The 14,751-nt window shown below is 40.0% G+C and overlaps 1 protein-coding gene across 5 annotated transcripts in view; it reads left to right on the top strand.

Moving 5' to 3' along the window:
• The window catches only part of USP20 (ubiquitin specific peptidase 20), a 5,014,215-nt gene that overhangs the window by 2,295,601 nt on the left and 2,703,863 nt on the right, over positions 1-14,751 (top strand). For all 5 annotated transcript variants that reach the window (XM_044058629.1, XM_044058630.1, XM_044058628.1 and 2 more), the window contains one exon: positions 779-873. In XM_044058629.1, the coding sequence (XP_043914564.1) occupies positions 779-873 (95 nt within the window). The remainder of the gene's footprint in view (positions 1-778; positions 874-14,751) is intronic.

Below are 14,751 nucleotides of genomic sequence, written 5' to 3'. Positions count from 1 at the left end.
AAGAATGAAAATGGACAACACAGATGGAACGTTATGGTGAGTACATAATTTTTTTATTTTTGTGCGACATGCATCTTTCTCTCTGAAATCCAGTGTATATCCACTATACCATGGTGGCACATTACAACTCACATAAAAATAATGTTATATTAATTTTACTCTAACTAGAGACTAAGATAAATTAATCTACAGTAGTTGGCATAGGGGAAAAAGGAAAATGAAGTGGCAGTAGTTGAGAGGAGAGAACAGACAGAAGCAAAATGACAGTAAGCTGGGAACAGACAAGAAATGGAAATGAAGCATCACTGTCTGAGAGGGAAAAAGCAAGAGAGTTGCAGTAATCAAGCAACATAGCCTAACTTACAAATTCAAAAGAATGCCAGCAGTGGTATGCAAATCCTACTCTAGATGATAAATGGTTGTAATTCCAATATTCCCTATATAAACTTGTACAAGACCCTGAATAAGACTTGCTGCACATACAAGTGGATAACATTTTAATACTACGTAATATTTTAAATGTCCATAGTAAGTGGGTGTTCAGGTGACAACAGGACTGTCCTAAGTACATATTGTGACCTAGTATTGATGTGTATTCTTCTGCTTGTGTACCCAGTTGTCGAACCAAACATGCTTGTTCAAATAACTTATTTGTTTCCTTTTACAGGAATACTTTAATACATCCATAGGGTGTTAGAAACAGGAATCTAGCACAAGTTGAATTCAGAAGATCAGGGACCTTTGAATGTTATGAGCAATTCTGTTCTTATTTCTACAGGTTTGTTGTGTCCTGTATACCAAGTTGGTTTTGGGGTCCTGTTATCACACTTGAAGACTGCCTTGCTGCTTTTTTTGCTGCTGATGAGTTGAAAGGTCAGTGAAAAAAATAACCTTGTGTGTCAGAAAGGAGCATAAAGTAAAGATTTTGGCATGTGTTTTTTGCATTTAATCTCACTGTAGAAAAAAAAGTCCATTTCTTTAGTCTTTTTATCCCTTTTGGACTTCCAACCATCTGACTGACCCTGTTACTGTTCATGAAGCTATGGGAGGGGGATTCTGCATTGCCTTAAATTTTCTACCTCTTGGCAGTCTAGTGTTAGATATCCTTAATACTAGCCCACATTTGAATCTGCATTTCACCAGTAGCACATCACCCAATTGCTTGGTGTTATCATACTGCATAATGATTTTGCACTATCTCTTTGATGATGCCCGAACTTAAACTTGATGTCAGTATTGCAAGAAAACAGGCTTCTTCCAGGATGGGCATTGACGCATCAGTTGTTCATACCTACTAACCCTCCTTGCAAATCCAACACCTGAGTCATCCCAAGATCACATTTACGGTTTTATCCCTGCACACTGGAGACAACACAGCAAGTCCACTTTAAAAATCTTTAAGCAGCTGTGTCACTGGTAAAAATATTTGCCGTAAAGGTCTTTGCTGAAGTTTTGAATATGTGTCTGTTGGAATTTATATACTTTGCATAATGATAAAACAGTTAAGTGATGATCATAGCATCATGTGCTGAACATTCAGTACCAGTCAAAGAGGTCAGGAGACTAGCAAGGAGAATAGATTTTTTTTGTCACATCTCTAGTCCTTCTGATGTAGCTCATATCTATCTTTATTTAGTAGTTTATACTGTCTTACATATTTATACTCCTGAGTGAATTCTTCCCTTTCTCTCTTCCATTGCTTCATGTTTAGTTACATTCTTTTCAGTTTATACTGTCTTACATATTTATACTCCTGAGTGTATTCTTCCCTTTCTCTCTTCCATTGCTTCATGTTTAGTTACATTCTTTTCAGTTCAAACTGCAATTTTGGGTTATCAGATAATTTCTTCTGTTTCTGTTAAGTTTCTGTAGCCACCTAGGAGATCATTATACTCTAATAGGACTGCCAGCAGTACTTCTGTTTGACTTTGTCAATCTGGACTTCTTTGCACTCTTACATTATGGACATTCCTTCTGATTCACCCGAGGTCATGTTCATTAGAATTTTTAACTGCCCTCATTTGTTGGGGGGCAGTACAGTCCTTTTAAATAAAACTGTTTTCCCTTGGACTAAGTAGTGTAACATTACTCTGGTGTTACTACCTTGTGGATTGACTCAGCCTACTTATTACTAAAAGTCATTATTATGCATTTGAATTATTATTATTACTGGGGTTTTTTTTTTTTTTTTTTTTGTTTTTTTGCGGGGATGTGAGTGTGTCCCTGCATTGGCTGACTGCTGTACTTCAGAATAGGGGAAAAGTAAAAGATAACTGCAACCTTAGATATTCACATTCTAGCATTCAATATCTGGGTCCATTGTGAAAAGAAGAGATGTGGTGGTAAACGGATTGAAAACTTATCCCCTTGTGTTTTTTTTTTTAAACAATGGACCCACATGCTGAAAGTTTTGTAGGACTTCCTGGGAAGATTAAGTGAGGACCTATGGGGCACTAATTTATTTTTTTTAATTGTAGATTTATTTACTTGCATTCCACAAAAAGGTTTAAGTTTATTGCATGATGGCGTATTATGTTGTTTGGTGGTGGTATTATTTTGAATGTGGATTCTGTGTGTATAATTTTAGAAATCCTGTATATCTGATGTCCATTTCATTCTTCCTCACTGATAGGTCTTGGGATCCGATATCAGATCTATTTCAGATGCTTCACAAGACTTATGATCTGAGCCTCAAGCTCTTTCCTCTCCCATGATGCCTTACATCTCCTCTAACTCCCAGATCTTGTTTGCTGCCATCCAGCACAGATGTGATTCCATTGTCTCAAGCGAGCTTGGTTGCAGATGTGTATATATCCCTTTTTCTCTCTTATTGAAATTTAATCTTCTAGTACCATAGAATTCCTTTATCTTTCATAGCAAAACCTCCCCTCCTAAGTATTTTGTTGATCCGCATGCATTAGCCCCCCCAAGCACACTTTCTCTCCTCTAGTCTGGCTGTTGACCATTCTTTCTCTTTTTCTCCTTTCTCTAACTAAAAAAAAAATATCTCCCAGTGTCTTTTCTTTTCCTTTCCTTTATACTGTTTTTTGTTTAGTAGCAAGCAGTGATTTTGCGTGAGGGTGGAAACCTTGTGTGTGAGTTGTTTAATTATGGCTGATAAACCAACAGTGTTCAAAAGATGCACCTCTTGTGGGCACAGAAGTCCAAATTTGGATGCCCACAAGCGATACACCTACTGTCTCTGGCCTGGGGACTTAGAGGTCGACTGCAATATTTGTGCAGCCTTTAATCCCAGCACCCTATCAGACAGCAAAAATAAACTGATTTTAAGAGGTCTTCTACCTGCTTCTGGAGCTCAAACCCCCTTAAAATCTGTGACCACCAAAGAATCGAAGAAACATACCCCCTCAGCATCTATGGGGGCTACGTCTTCTGTTCTGGAATAGAGGCAAAAGTTATCGGATCCGACTGCCTCTGATCGGACCGATACCCACTCTTGCTCAGGTCCAAGAGGTGCCTTGGATCTGACAGAACCTGGACCAGCTACGGCTATTTCTTGGCTCCGAACCTTCTCGGGTCCTATGTCTTTGGGTCCGAGCATCCCCACAGATCTGTCAGAAATTGTTGGGATCCAGAGTTCCCCATCTCTGACCAAATCCTCCATGGATCCAAAGCCTTCTGATCAGAGGTCTCTGAGCCGTACACCAGTCTGGAGCAAGTCATCATCCCTGGCTCTCACTGTTAAGATCAGTCATTCTCCTACTCAGTTTATTCACTTCTTAGATCCTTTAGATCCTGTCAACTTTCCTATGCAGGTATGGACAGGATAATTCGGAGATTCAGATTCATCAAAGCTCAGATTCAGATGGGATTCTGCCATCTCCACCCATACTAGATCTGTGAGAGCAGCAACACGTATATAACAGACTTCATTCCGCCCACCAGGTTTGGAAACCCAGGATCCAGTTTATCCAGTAAAGCCATCGACAGAGCTGAAGCTATATCTTTTCTCGACTCCACTAGTGTCCCAGACCAGCTGTGCTATGATTTTGTTGGAGCACAGTGGGTCCTAGAACCGAGATGTTGTCATCAACTACGCAGGGTTGGTCTCAGCTCTGACTTTGTGAGATCTGTCCCTTCCTCCTAGGCACTTTGGCCCTTAACAGTTTGGGTCCAGTGCTATCTGGAGGTGCCAGATCCGGAGTGGCTTCTACCTTCTTTTATGTGGCGGCTTTAACTCTGAGGGGGGGAGGGGTTTCCCCAGGTCCATAAGCCTTTCAGGTGGCAGAGCTCTCTAGAGCTAGATATGTGTCTCCTCACCCCCTGGATCCTATCCAATCCCCTTTTAATCCAAGCTTTGGGCCCATTTATCCTGCCTGTAGTTAGCTCCTCCAGGAGAGCCTTCAGACCTTACCCCAGCAGGGGGTCCCCTGCTACACCCATTCCTCCACTGAGCATCCCACGGGAGAGGTTCATTGTAAGAAAAAGTGCAAGAGGAAGCACTTAGACTCTCCTTTGGAGCCCTTGACCAAAGACACTGATTTCAGTGAGGGAGAAGGGGTCCCTTTGGAGATATTTTAGAAATTCAGAAGCAAAAGGGTGAATGGTTGTCTCAGTCCCCTTCTTCTGAGGAGTTGGTGTTCCTGGAGGCCTTCAGGACAGGCCCATCTATGTCCTGGGTGACCTCACCAGTGGATGAACTTATTGATCTGGTTTCCCTCTGAGCATGGAAGGAGCCAGACACTGTGGAGTACATATCCAACCATGCAGACAAGTACTGCAGCCCACCTACCGATTGTTTGCATTGGAGCAAAGGTATCCCCACTGATGGCATTGTGGTGTCAGCAACCACTAAGAAGGAGCTAGCAGAACAGAGCTCCAATCCCCCCCACCCCCACCAAACCAAGATTCTCAGGCATTGGACAGACACAGGAAGTGCATTTATGCTTCAGTTACCTTTACACTGGGAGCAGTGAATTACTTGGCATTTACAGAGGGACCTGGTTAAAGAACTTACCAGTTGTCTAACAGAGTCCTTGTTGGAGGAGGACATCAAGAAGGTATTTCCCCAGATGGCTACTCTTTCCTCCATTTCTAATTCCTTGATGAGGCTAATCTCTAATGCCGCAGAGGGAACCTCTTGAGTAGCCTGAACAGGCAGCGCTATTAGAAGACTTGCCTGGATGAGGCTTTGCGAGTTTGTGGAACCCTTTTAGACATCCTTCATCAGTGCCCCTTTTGATGGTTCTTCCCTAGTTGGAACATTGGTCAAAGAAACTCTTACTTGCAGCGTGCTGGAGGGAAAGACCTTGTCTGCTGTAGGGATCAAATTTTCTTCACCTCATCAGACCTTTTCCAGGAACCACTGGAGTGGGAGGATGATGTGGTTCAGGAAATCTCAAGGTCCTTTCCTAGATTCCCAAGAAAATTCCTCTTCCAGAGGCAGAGGAAGATTATTTAATGGAAGATGCTGCCCTAGAGGCAGAGGGGATCCGCAGAATTGGGGCTTTGGAGAACCTTTCTTCGACTGGCTTTACCAGCTCTTCTGAAGCATTGCTCTACTGTCCTACTCTGAAGGCAGTTAGGGGCAGACTATAGTTGGACTTAGACAGCTGGGCAAATTTAACAAATGACAACTAGGTGCTAAACATAATTTCTAGAGGTTACTATATTCCCTTTTCCATTTCGCCTCCAAGCCCCAGCAGGAATCTCCCCAATGTGCTACCCAGTCAGTGGGAGAACCCCATTCAAGAAGTTCAGAAACTGCTAGAAAAAAAAGTCATCCAAAGGGTCCAAACTGAACAACAAGGATGCAGAACCTATTCATGCCTCTTTTTGGTGCCAAAAAGACAGTGAAACTGCAACTGATCCTAGATCAGAGCAGTTGGAACCTATTTGTCAAGAAGTCTTTCTGCATGGTTACGGTTCGGTCCATACTACCATTACTACCCAAGGACGATTGGATTTGCTCCATAGATCACCAGGATGCATACTGTCATATCAAAATAAACATGCGCTCCACGAGACATTTGCACTTTCGACTGAGAGCCAATCATTACCACTTCAGAGCACTGCCCTTTGGACTCATCACCCCCCCCAGGTGTTTACCCAATGCATGTCAGTTGTAGCAGCTCACCTGAGACTGCAAGGATTCCAGCTGTTTCCATATTTGGACGATTGGCTCCTAACTGCATCAGCAAGGCATTAGCTTCTTCAGGCTGCACAGTATTTGCTGCAAATCTTCAGTCATCTGGGAATTAATGATAAACTTAGCAAAGTCAGAATTGCATCCTGTGCAGAATATAGATTTCATAGGAATGCTAATTAACGCAATCACACACATAGCTGCGCTGCCCTCACAACATGGAATAACTTTGAGACAGTAAGTTCAGGTATTACTGGATACACCCACTCCACCTGCAGAACTAATTGAGAGCTCTTGGATCTGTGTCAGCTGCCATACTCCTACCACCACTAGCAAGGTTCTTCATGCAAGTACTACAGTGGATTCTGCTGTTTAGTGGTCCATTCTGTACTAACCACTATCTGTTCCTATCAGACTAACCCCAATTTGCAAGCGTCATTTCTAGTGGTGGAGTCTCTCAAATGACCTGTACTAGCACTTTTCTCTTCCCCTCCAATAGTCACAGTGACCACGGACGCTTCCCTGTTGGGATGGGGGAGGCATTATCAAGGAAGATTGGTCCAAGGCACATGGTCACCAACAAAGACCATGTTGCACATCATCCTGGAGATGAGAGCAGTCCTTCTGATGTTGCAAGTCTTTCACAACTGCCTCCCTCTGGGAATGATAGCAATTCATACAGACAACATGTCAGTTGTCTGGCACATCAACAAATGTGGGAACCCGTTTATACCCTTTGTGGAGAGAGGCCATGAGAGTGTGGGAATGGGCGATTTCTTCAAACCATTTTGTCATTGCAATACACATTCCTGGGGAAACCAAAGTACTGGCGGACAGACTAAGCAGATCTATCTTGAGTCCACATGAGTGCTTCCCTGAACCAATCAGTAGCAATTCAGCCGATGAGGGCAGCCTTGCTGTGATCTCTTTGCCTCTCCCCTGAACAACAAGTGCAGCAAGTACTTTGCTCTGATTCCCCAAACGGTTAGTCATCGGGGGATGTTGTAGTCCATGATTGGTCTCAGAGTCTCCTGTCTGCTTACTCTCCCATACCTTTAATTACGAAAGTACTACAGAAAGCCAGCAGGTTGAAGAACACTATGATCCTCTTCACCCCCTTCTGGCCTTGTTTCAGGTATGGTTCCACTTTTTACGGTCTCGAATCAAATAACCTCTGTGGATACTGGATCCAGGTAGCATCTAATTTACCACCCATCAGAACATCAACGTCCCAATCTTAGATCCATACGATTAACAGCTTGGTTTCCCTACTTCCAATGAATCAAAGAAAGTCTAGGCTAGCTTTCCTGGTCCAAGAGATAATTATTGCTTCCCAGAAGCCTTCCACGAAAAAGGTTTATAATCGCAAGTGGAAGAAATTTTCAATTTGGCCATCAGAACAGAATATTGAGCCCCTTTCAGCTCCTGTTTCAGCTGTATTTCTTTTTCTAAGTTCCCTTTTTCAAGATGTTGCCAGTTTCTTCACTATAAAATTACAAGTGGCAGCAATTACAAATTTTCATGTGGAGAAAGATTCTATTTCTTCCATCCTCTCTTTCAACATCCAAACTATGAAAGGGGTTTTCCCACTTAGTCCTCCAATAAAAGATCATTCCACTCCTTGGGACCTCACCATTGTCCTTCAAGGTCTTACCCAGAAACTTTTTGAACCTTCTGACTCCTGCAACATGAAGTTTCTATTTTAGAAAACCATTTTTCTCATGGCCATTACTTCAGCCAAAAGAATGTCTGCAGCTTATATCACCTTTTTCAAAGGTAGGATCTCTTTAAGAACTAAGCCTATATTTATGCCTAAAGTTGCCATGGAATCAAATATTAACCAGTCCCTTCACCTACTGGTCTTTTTCCCCAGTCATTGTAACAAGGGTAAATATATGTTACATTTGCTTGACATTCTTAGACAGTTGTGTTTCTACCTGCACAGGACAAAGAAATATAGAAAATCTGAGCAACTGTTTATATCCTTCTCACCTAATCGACTAGGCCAGGCAGTGTCCAAAATTACACTAGCAAAATAGATTAATGATTGTATTACTACCATTTATTCCTTGAGAGGCATACAGCTACCCTGTCCTCCAAAAGCTCATTCTAATAGGTCAGTGTCCACTTTGTCTGTTTTTTTCAGCTAGAACCTCTGTTGATATAATTTGTGCAGAAGCAACTTGGTCCAAATCACATACATTTGTTTCACATTATAACTTGGATATTTTTCTCCAGGAACAGAGTATCCTTTGGCTCCGCAGTGCTCAGGCATATCTATCCATAAGGGCCACCCAGAATTTACATAGCTGGGGACTCTGACCCATTAGTGATGAAGAATGAAATGGACATCAGATTTAGAAGTTATGTACTTACCATAATTTGGCATCTATGTTGTCCACTTTAATTCTTCCTCACATCCCACCCACCCATCCTCCACCCTAAACTGCTGAGAGCTAGCTAGAGGAATTAGGACCCCATAGGTTCCTGGTTTGAGCTCCAGATTATGGTAATTTCATTTTCCCTTGTCTGTATCTTTGTAGATAACTGTCCATAGAGCAGCAAACTCAATCTGAGGAGTTAAAGGAGATATGAGGCATCATGGGAGAGGGAGGAGCTCAAGGCTCGGATCATAAGTCTTGTGAGGCGGTTGTGTCAGATCCAATATCTGATCCAAAGACCCATCAGTGAGGAAGAAAGAAAATGATCAATACAGATGCCAAGTTATGGTAAGCACATAACTTCTAATTTTTGAAGGGGAGAAATATGCAAGCAAATCAAAGGTTTAGCGATGGGTGCAGTTTTGTGATAGAGGTGGGGGAAAAATTGTTTTCCCTTTGTAATTCCATCACTATTGCAAGCTTTATCTCACATATTTGGACGATATTTTTATTTTATTGGCTGACCCAGATGACCGTGTAAGTAATTTTATTAATTATGTAAATAACGGCAGATGTTTTTTAATTTACTTTTAATTTTAATAGATGTGCAGTAAACTATTTAGATACTACAACTAAACATGTAGACAGTGGTTTTGGTTCCAGTATTGACAGGAAGCCCACCTATAGCCATGCTTATTTCCAGTACCTAAGTTTTCACTGCAAACATAAATAGTTTGGTCAAAGGGCAGTGCATGAGATTGGGTTGCAAGATATCCACAAAGGACACTTTGTTCATTGAAATGAAACAGTTAGTGGATATATTTATTGATAGGAGATATCCTAAACATCTTATTTATGATATTAGTAATGGCCATTAATTAATGGGATGTGAAATACAAACCCCTTTTAGTAGTTGGTCTTTGGGACAGTAGGTCTGAATGTCTCCAAAAGCCGAATATGAAAGCTGATAAGAACAGGCTAAACAGATCTTTTGTTCAGTGTAGTTGTGGATAGGAGAATATTAAAAATATTGTAAAAAATAAATGGAATGTATTTAAAGCAAATAGCACTATTTTATTACAGTAGGTCATCAACCTAATGATGTGTATAAGACTGCAAGTAATTTTAAATGTCTATTGGAGAACATCCACAAGGTATTTAGGAAAGGTACTATTAAGTGTGGCAACTGAAACAATGCTTGAATATTTTTAAAGGTGATTCCTGAAAGTTAAACAATGTATTTAGAATGACACTGAAATTACAGAGTGATAATTGAGTTCAGGTGTTGTTGATATTGCTAATTCTTCAGGGTATTCAGGATTTTATATAGGAAAGACTGAAAGATCCCTGGAGAAAAAGATGTATGAAACATGCTATGATGTATTGAAAAAGAATGCCAATGGTGCACTTTTTAAACATTCAGAGGTCTGCCTTGATTTTAAGAAATTTTGTTTTGCAATGGTGGAAAAGGTTATTCCTAATCCCAGGGTGGTTGCGTGGGAACCAAAATCAGAGTACATGGAAGAATTGTGACGTCTTGGAGTAAATGCCACCACCCTCTCCTCCCACATGTTAGTTGAAAATGTTACTGTCTGTCCTGTGTTGAAATTATGTGCAGACTAGCTTTGAGTATTGTATAAGCTTATTTCAGTGGTTTAATGTATTGGTATATTTTTTTGGATATGTTTATTTTTTATACATTTATGTATTTATACATGCAGTACATTTTCATATTTGTAATGGATTTACTTATGTCAGTTTTATCATTTGTAAATAAATTGTGGTTTTAAATTTTTGACTTTTTTAATAAAATTGTTTAAGCATACATGCTGTTAGATTCAGTAGTTCTGATGAAATCCTTTTTAAGAAACAACAGGAGGAAAGTGCTTGACAAGTATTTTTTTTCTTTGAAAGTTGTTCTTGGTTGACATGGGCCTTGATAAACGCCATTTCTTTTTGTTTATTAGTTCCAGTGGTGCATTCAAGCCTGTTGGTTGTTCATTTTTTTCCCAATTGTTAAGATTTGTCTAAGGATTGGTATTTTTACAAATTTTTTTAGGGAACCTTATGTCATTTCTCAAGAATCCATCTTTGGTTCTTTGTAGTATGAATGATCTCCATCTTCTCTCCAACCTCATATTATGTCAAAAGTTGTAGACAAACAGTGGATATGTAACTCGTCACTTTTTAAGATCTTTTGAACATTTTTGACTGTTACTACCATTTCAAGACACATCATAATCCTGGTGTGGCACTCACAAGAATCATTAATCACTTTTTTTGCAGTGGGTAAACAACATTTTCCCATTCAGTTATGTTCCTGCCCAGGTTTACAACTACAGTTTACTGACTGAAACTTAGCATCTTGTTAGAACTTCTTTGCACTTTCTGGTTTATCTTCCACTGTGCTTGAGGGATTTTCCCTCATCTTTCTCAGGACACATGCATAAGCTGATTTTAGCTATTAAAACTTTGATTTAATCTCTGCACTGTGATGTTCCACATCCCCATTGTGGAATTCCTACTGAACTGCACATTATTCTACTTGGAGATGTTCATTGAGAGGAGTGATTTGAGGTGCCATTGTTGCACAGGTTGCATGTAACTTTTACCTGTCCTTCCCACAGATTCATGTGATGGCTCCCAGTTTGTCTGTGGACAGTCTGGACGTCCTGATTTTGATGAGGAATAATGAACTAATGCTCAGTCTTGCATGTATGAGGTATTTGAGGATACTGAAGACCGAAAGCCCTTAACAACTCCTACCCATTTGCAAATGGTTTCCTACAAAAAATAGGCAAGAATTTTTGCCTGTCATACATATTCCTTCTGTAATCTTTAAAGTTCTGTTGTCACCTAGTCACCAAGTGACAGATGTTCCCAGAAGGGAGGAAAAAAGGATTATGGTAGTCTTACAGATGATCAAATAAATAAGTATGTTGATTAAGTGGGTGGTACTGGATAACCATAAATGGCTATTACACGTAAGGGTACTTTTTAGAAAGACCCAGAGTTGTAGAGGGGAAGTGAAGTATCCTTAAATGGCAGTGGGCTAGAAATACTTAATCTTTGTCTGGTTATAGCTTTTTAGGCTATGGACCAAGTGGTGTCCAGAGGGAGATGGGAATTTTAATTAGTAACATTGAGTGGGAAGTATGCATGCACTAAAACATATGAGGTATCTGGTGTTTTCCAGGGCAGTATAAAGTCAAATGACAGAAATGGTCTTGCAAAAAGGGATGCGAACATTGGTCTCTGAGAGATAGTGAGGTATTGCTGCAATGAATATTGTGGTTTAGTCTTAATCTAGTACTCATCCAAGCTTTGATGCTGTCATAGTAAATTAGGAAAACAGTGTGGTCTGTTGTAACCATTAACTAATACTGTCAATCTTGGATGGTATAACATGTTTCTTTTTTTTTCCTGGAAGGGAGAGTCATTGTCAAGGTAGGATGTGAACATAAGAAGCAGTCAGTTTGTTGAGCAGAGTTGTTTGACTGCCTGATTTGTAAAGCACACATGGATAAATTCTGCAGAGGGGTGCTGCTTGTCCCCCCCCAAAAAAAGCTTAAACTTGGAAAGTACCAAGAAGTGTTAAGATATTTATTTTGTCAAAAATGACCGTATGCCAGAGTTGAAGTAGAGGTTGGTTGGGCCACTATTAACATAAGAGAATAGCGCCAAGATTTTTGGATCAGGTTTAGTTTGATGAAGTAGTGATGGTTTGATTTTATCCTGAATATATTGTTTACAGGTATGTGTATCTAACCAGCCTCCTTGCTCTATGCTGTATCTTGCTGTTAAATATTCAACACAATGTTTTTTTTTTCCTGCTTCTTTTCCTTTCAGTGTTTTGGTGGTGCGCTACAGCTGCTACTGAAAATTATTTCATTGTGATACAAACTGTCCTCCTAGAAAACAGTCAAACAGTTTGCCGGATCCCAGCTGACACTTCTGTTTCAAGTTGACCTCCCCACAGCTCCTCAGTTAAAAACATCACGTTTAAAGCATGTAACATCTTCTCATATTGTAGAGATATGTAGCAGTTAATACAACCCAAAAAATACATCAACATTATTGCTGGTTATATATCTCCAGGGAACAATTTCCCCACATTGAAAGACATAATGCAATGGTCATCTACTTCCCTCCCACAGGAAGCAGTCCTGATGAATGACTTCAATATTGATTAGATAAATTGCTCCTTTCAGAACCCAACATCTCATGTTGACCTACTTGGGTTCACCCAGCTTATTACATCCACTGCTAGAACTGACAAATCTACCAAATGCCAATCTATCCTAGACTGGGTTCTGGTTGACACTCACTCCCTATCATCTTTGGCAGGTTATCTTCCTGATGGTCTGAGTGACCACATCCCTGCTTTACTTGTATGTACTTGTACATTCCACAATAATCAAATCACATACCGCACTATTAGAAACAAAAAAAAGATTTCAACGCACATAAAATCATCGCTGCCCTAAAACATTGTAATTGGGACTCACTTAACTTCCCCTAGAAGATGCTGTTAACTCCTTTAACACTACTTTTTTAGATATTTTAAACTGCCATGCTCCCCCCAGAACATCAAAGTTAAGGCCAAGTATGCTCCCTGACTGAGAAAAGAGTGTAGATTCCTTCTTAAATCTAAAGACAAGGTCTGGAAACAATATCATAAATTTAAAACCCAAACAAACACTCCTAGAACTTCAAAACAAAGCCAAAAAACTTATAAAATTAGACAAAATTTACTACTACCATAACATTCAGAAAAAAGATCACAACAATTCCCAAACGTTTTGGGCTGCAGTCAAAAATATAGTAACACCAGGTAAAACAACAGCCCCAACTCAAACAGCGACTCTGATAACATAGCAACTCAATTTAATAATTACTTCACAGAAACTGTCTTAACTGTTGCCAATTCCTATAACAGCTTCAGTAACCTTGCCTCTGTTTCTCCTGAACTCAACAAACTCCAAAATACCCCTAATCAATATACATTGCAGTGTCTGTAAACACCATAAAAAATTACTGCGTAAACTTAAACCTACTACCCTAGCTGCAGATAATCTCCCTACAGAATATCTTCAGATTGCCACTGAAGGAATAGCATATCCTGTAGCAATACTCCTTAATAGATACATATCTGACAGCACAGTACCTGTTATCTGGAAGATCTCCCACATTATTCCCATGCATAAATGAGGCAATTCCACTGAATTTACTATCATCCAATTGCCATTCTATCTCCCTTATCTAAAATCCTAGAGAAAGTCATTCATACTCAACTCATGGATTACCTTCACACCCACAAATTACTGTCTTACAGACAACATGGTTTTCATCCCTATCACAGTACCACTGGAGCCCTATTCTCCTTTACTAACATAGTTAATGACTTCAGAAACCAAGGAACATTTGTATCTGCCATATTTTTAGACTTGTCTAAAGCCTTTGATATTGTAAGTCATAACAAGGTGATTGAAGTTCTAGCTGCTCTAAATCTTTTTAGCTGCTCTATCAATTGCTTTCAGAGCTATCTGTTTGGACATCAGCAGCCAGTACTTTGGTAACACCACCTCTCTACTCTCTTAACAGTTACCTTAGGGGTCCCTCAAGGCTCCATCCTTGGACCTCTACTCTTCTCCCTCTTCACCAATCATTTTCACACCTCCTCATGCCTCTGTTATACAATTTGCAGATGATTCTACCCTTATATGTGCAGCATCCTCCCTAAAAGACCTCCACACCATAACTCAAGATTCATTCCTATCTGTAGAAACATGGCTTACCAACTCACAGCTCATTCTAAACCCCAATAAAACAAAACTACTTCTCTTTTACCCCTCCAGAACTCCCTCTTCTCATTTCACTCTCAACTTGGAGTCCACAAATAAAATCATTACTGCCCAGGTAACACATACAAAACTGGGCATCAAAATTGACAATAATCTGAAATTTGACTTCCATATTGCTCAGACTATTAACTTTCACAAGAAAATAGGTCTTTTATACAGAAACAAACAGTTCCTATCAAATTCCACAAAAGCTACTATCGCCCAAGCACACCTCCAGTCATCTATCTTGTATGTCTCCCCAGTACTAACCAACCTTCGTAAAACTGACTTTAGCAAACTTGAATCTTACTACAATAAAATTGCCAAATTTACTACTAATGCCTTTCATAGGTCACATCACTGCACTGTACTTAAACAACTTAACTGGCTTGAATTTCCTCAGTTGCTACATTACAAACAA

Source organism: Protopterus annectens, chromosome 16.part0 (genome assembly GCF_019279795.1).
Source record: "Protopterus annectens isolate FY-2018-M chromosome 16.part0, PAN1.0, whole genome shotgun sequence".
NCBI lineage: Eukaryota > Metazoa > Chordata > Ceratodontiformes > Protopteridae > Protopterus > Protopterus annectens.
This window is presented reverse-complemented; position numbering and strand designations above follow the sequence as displayed.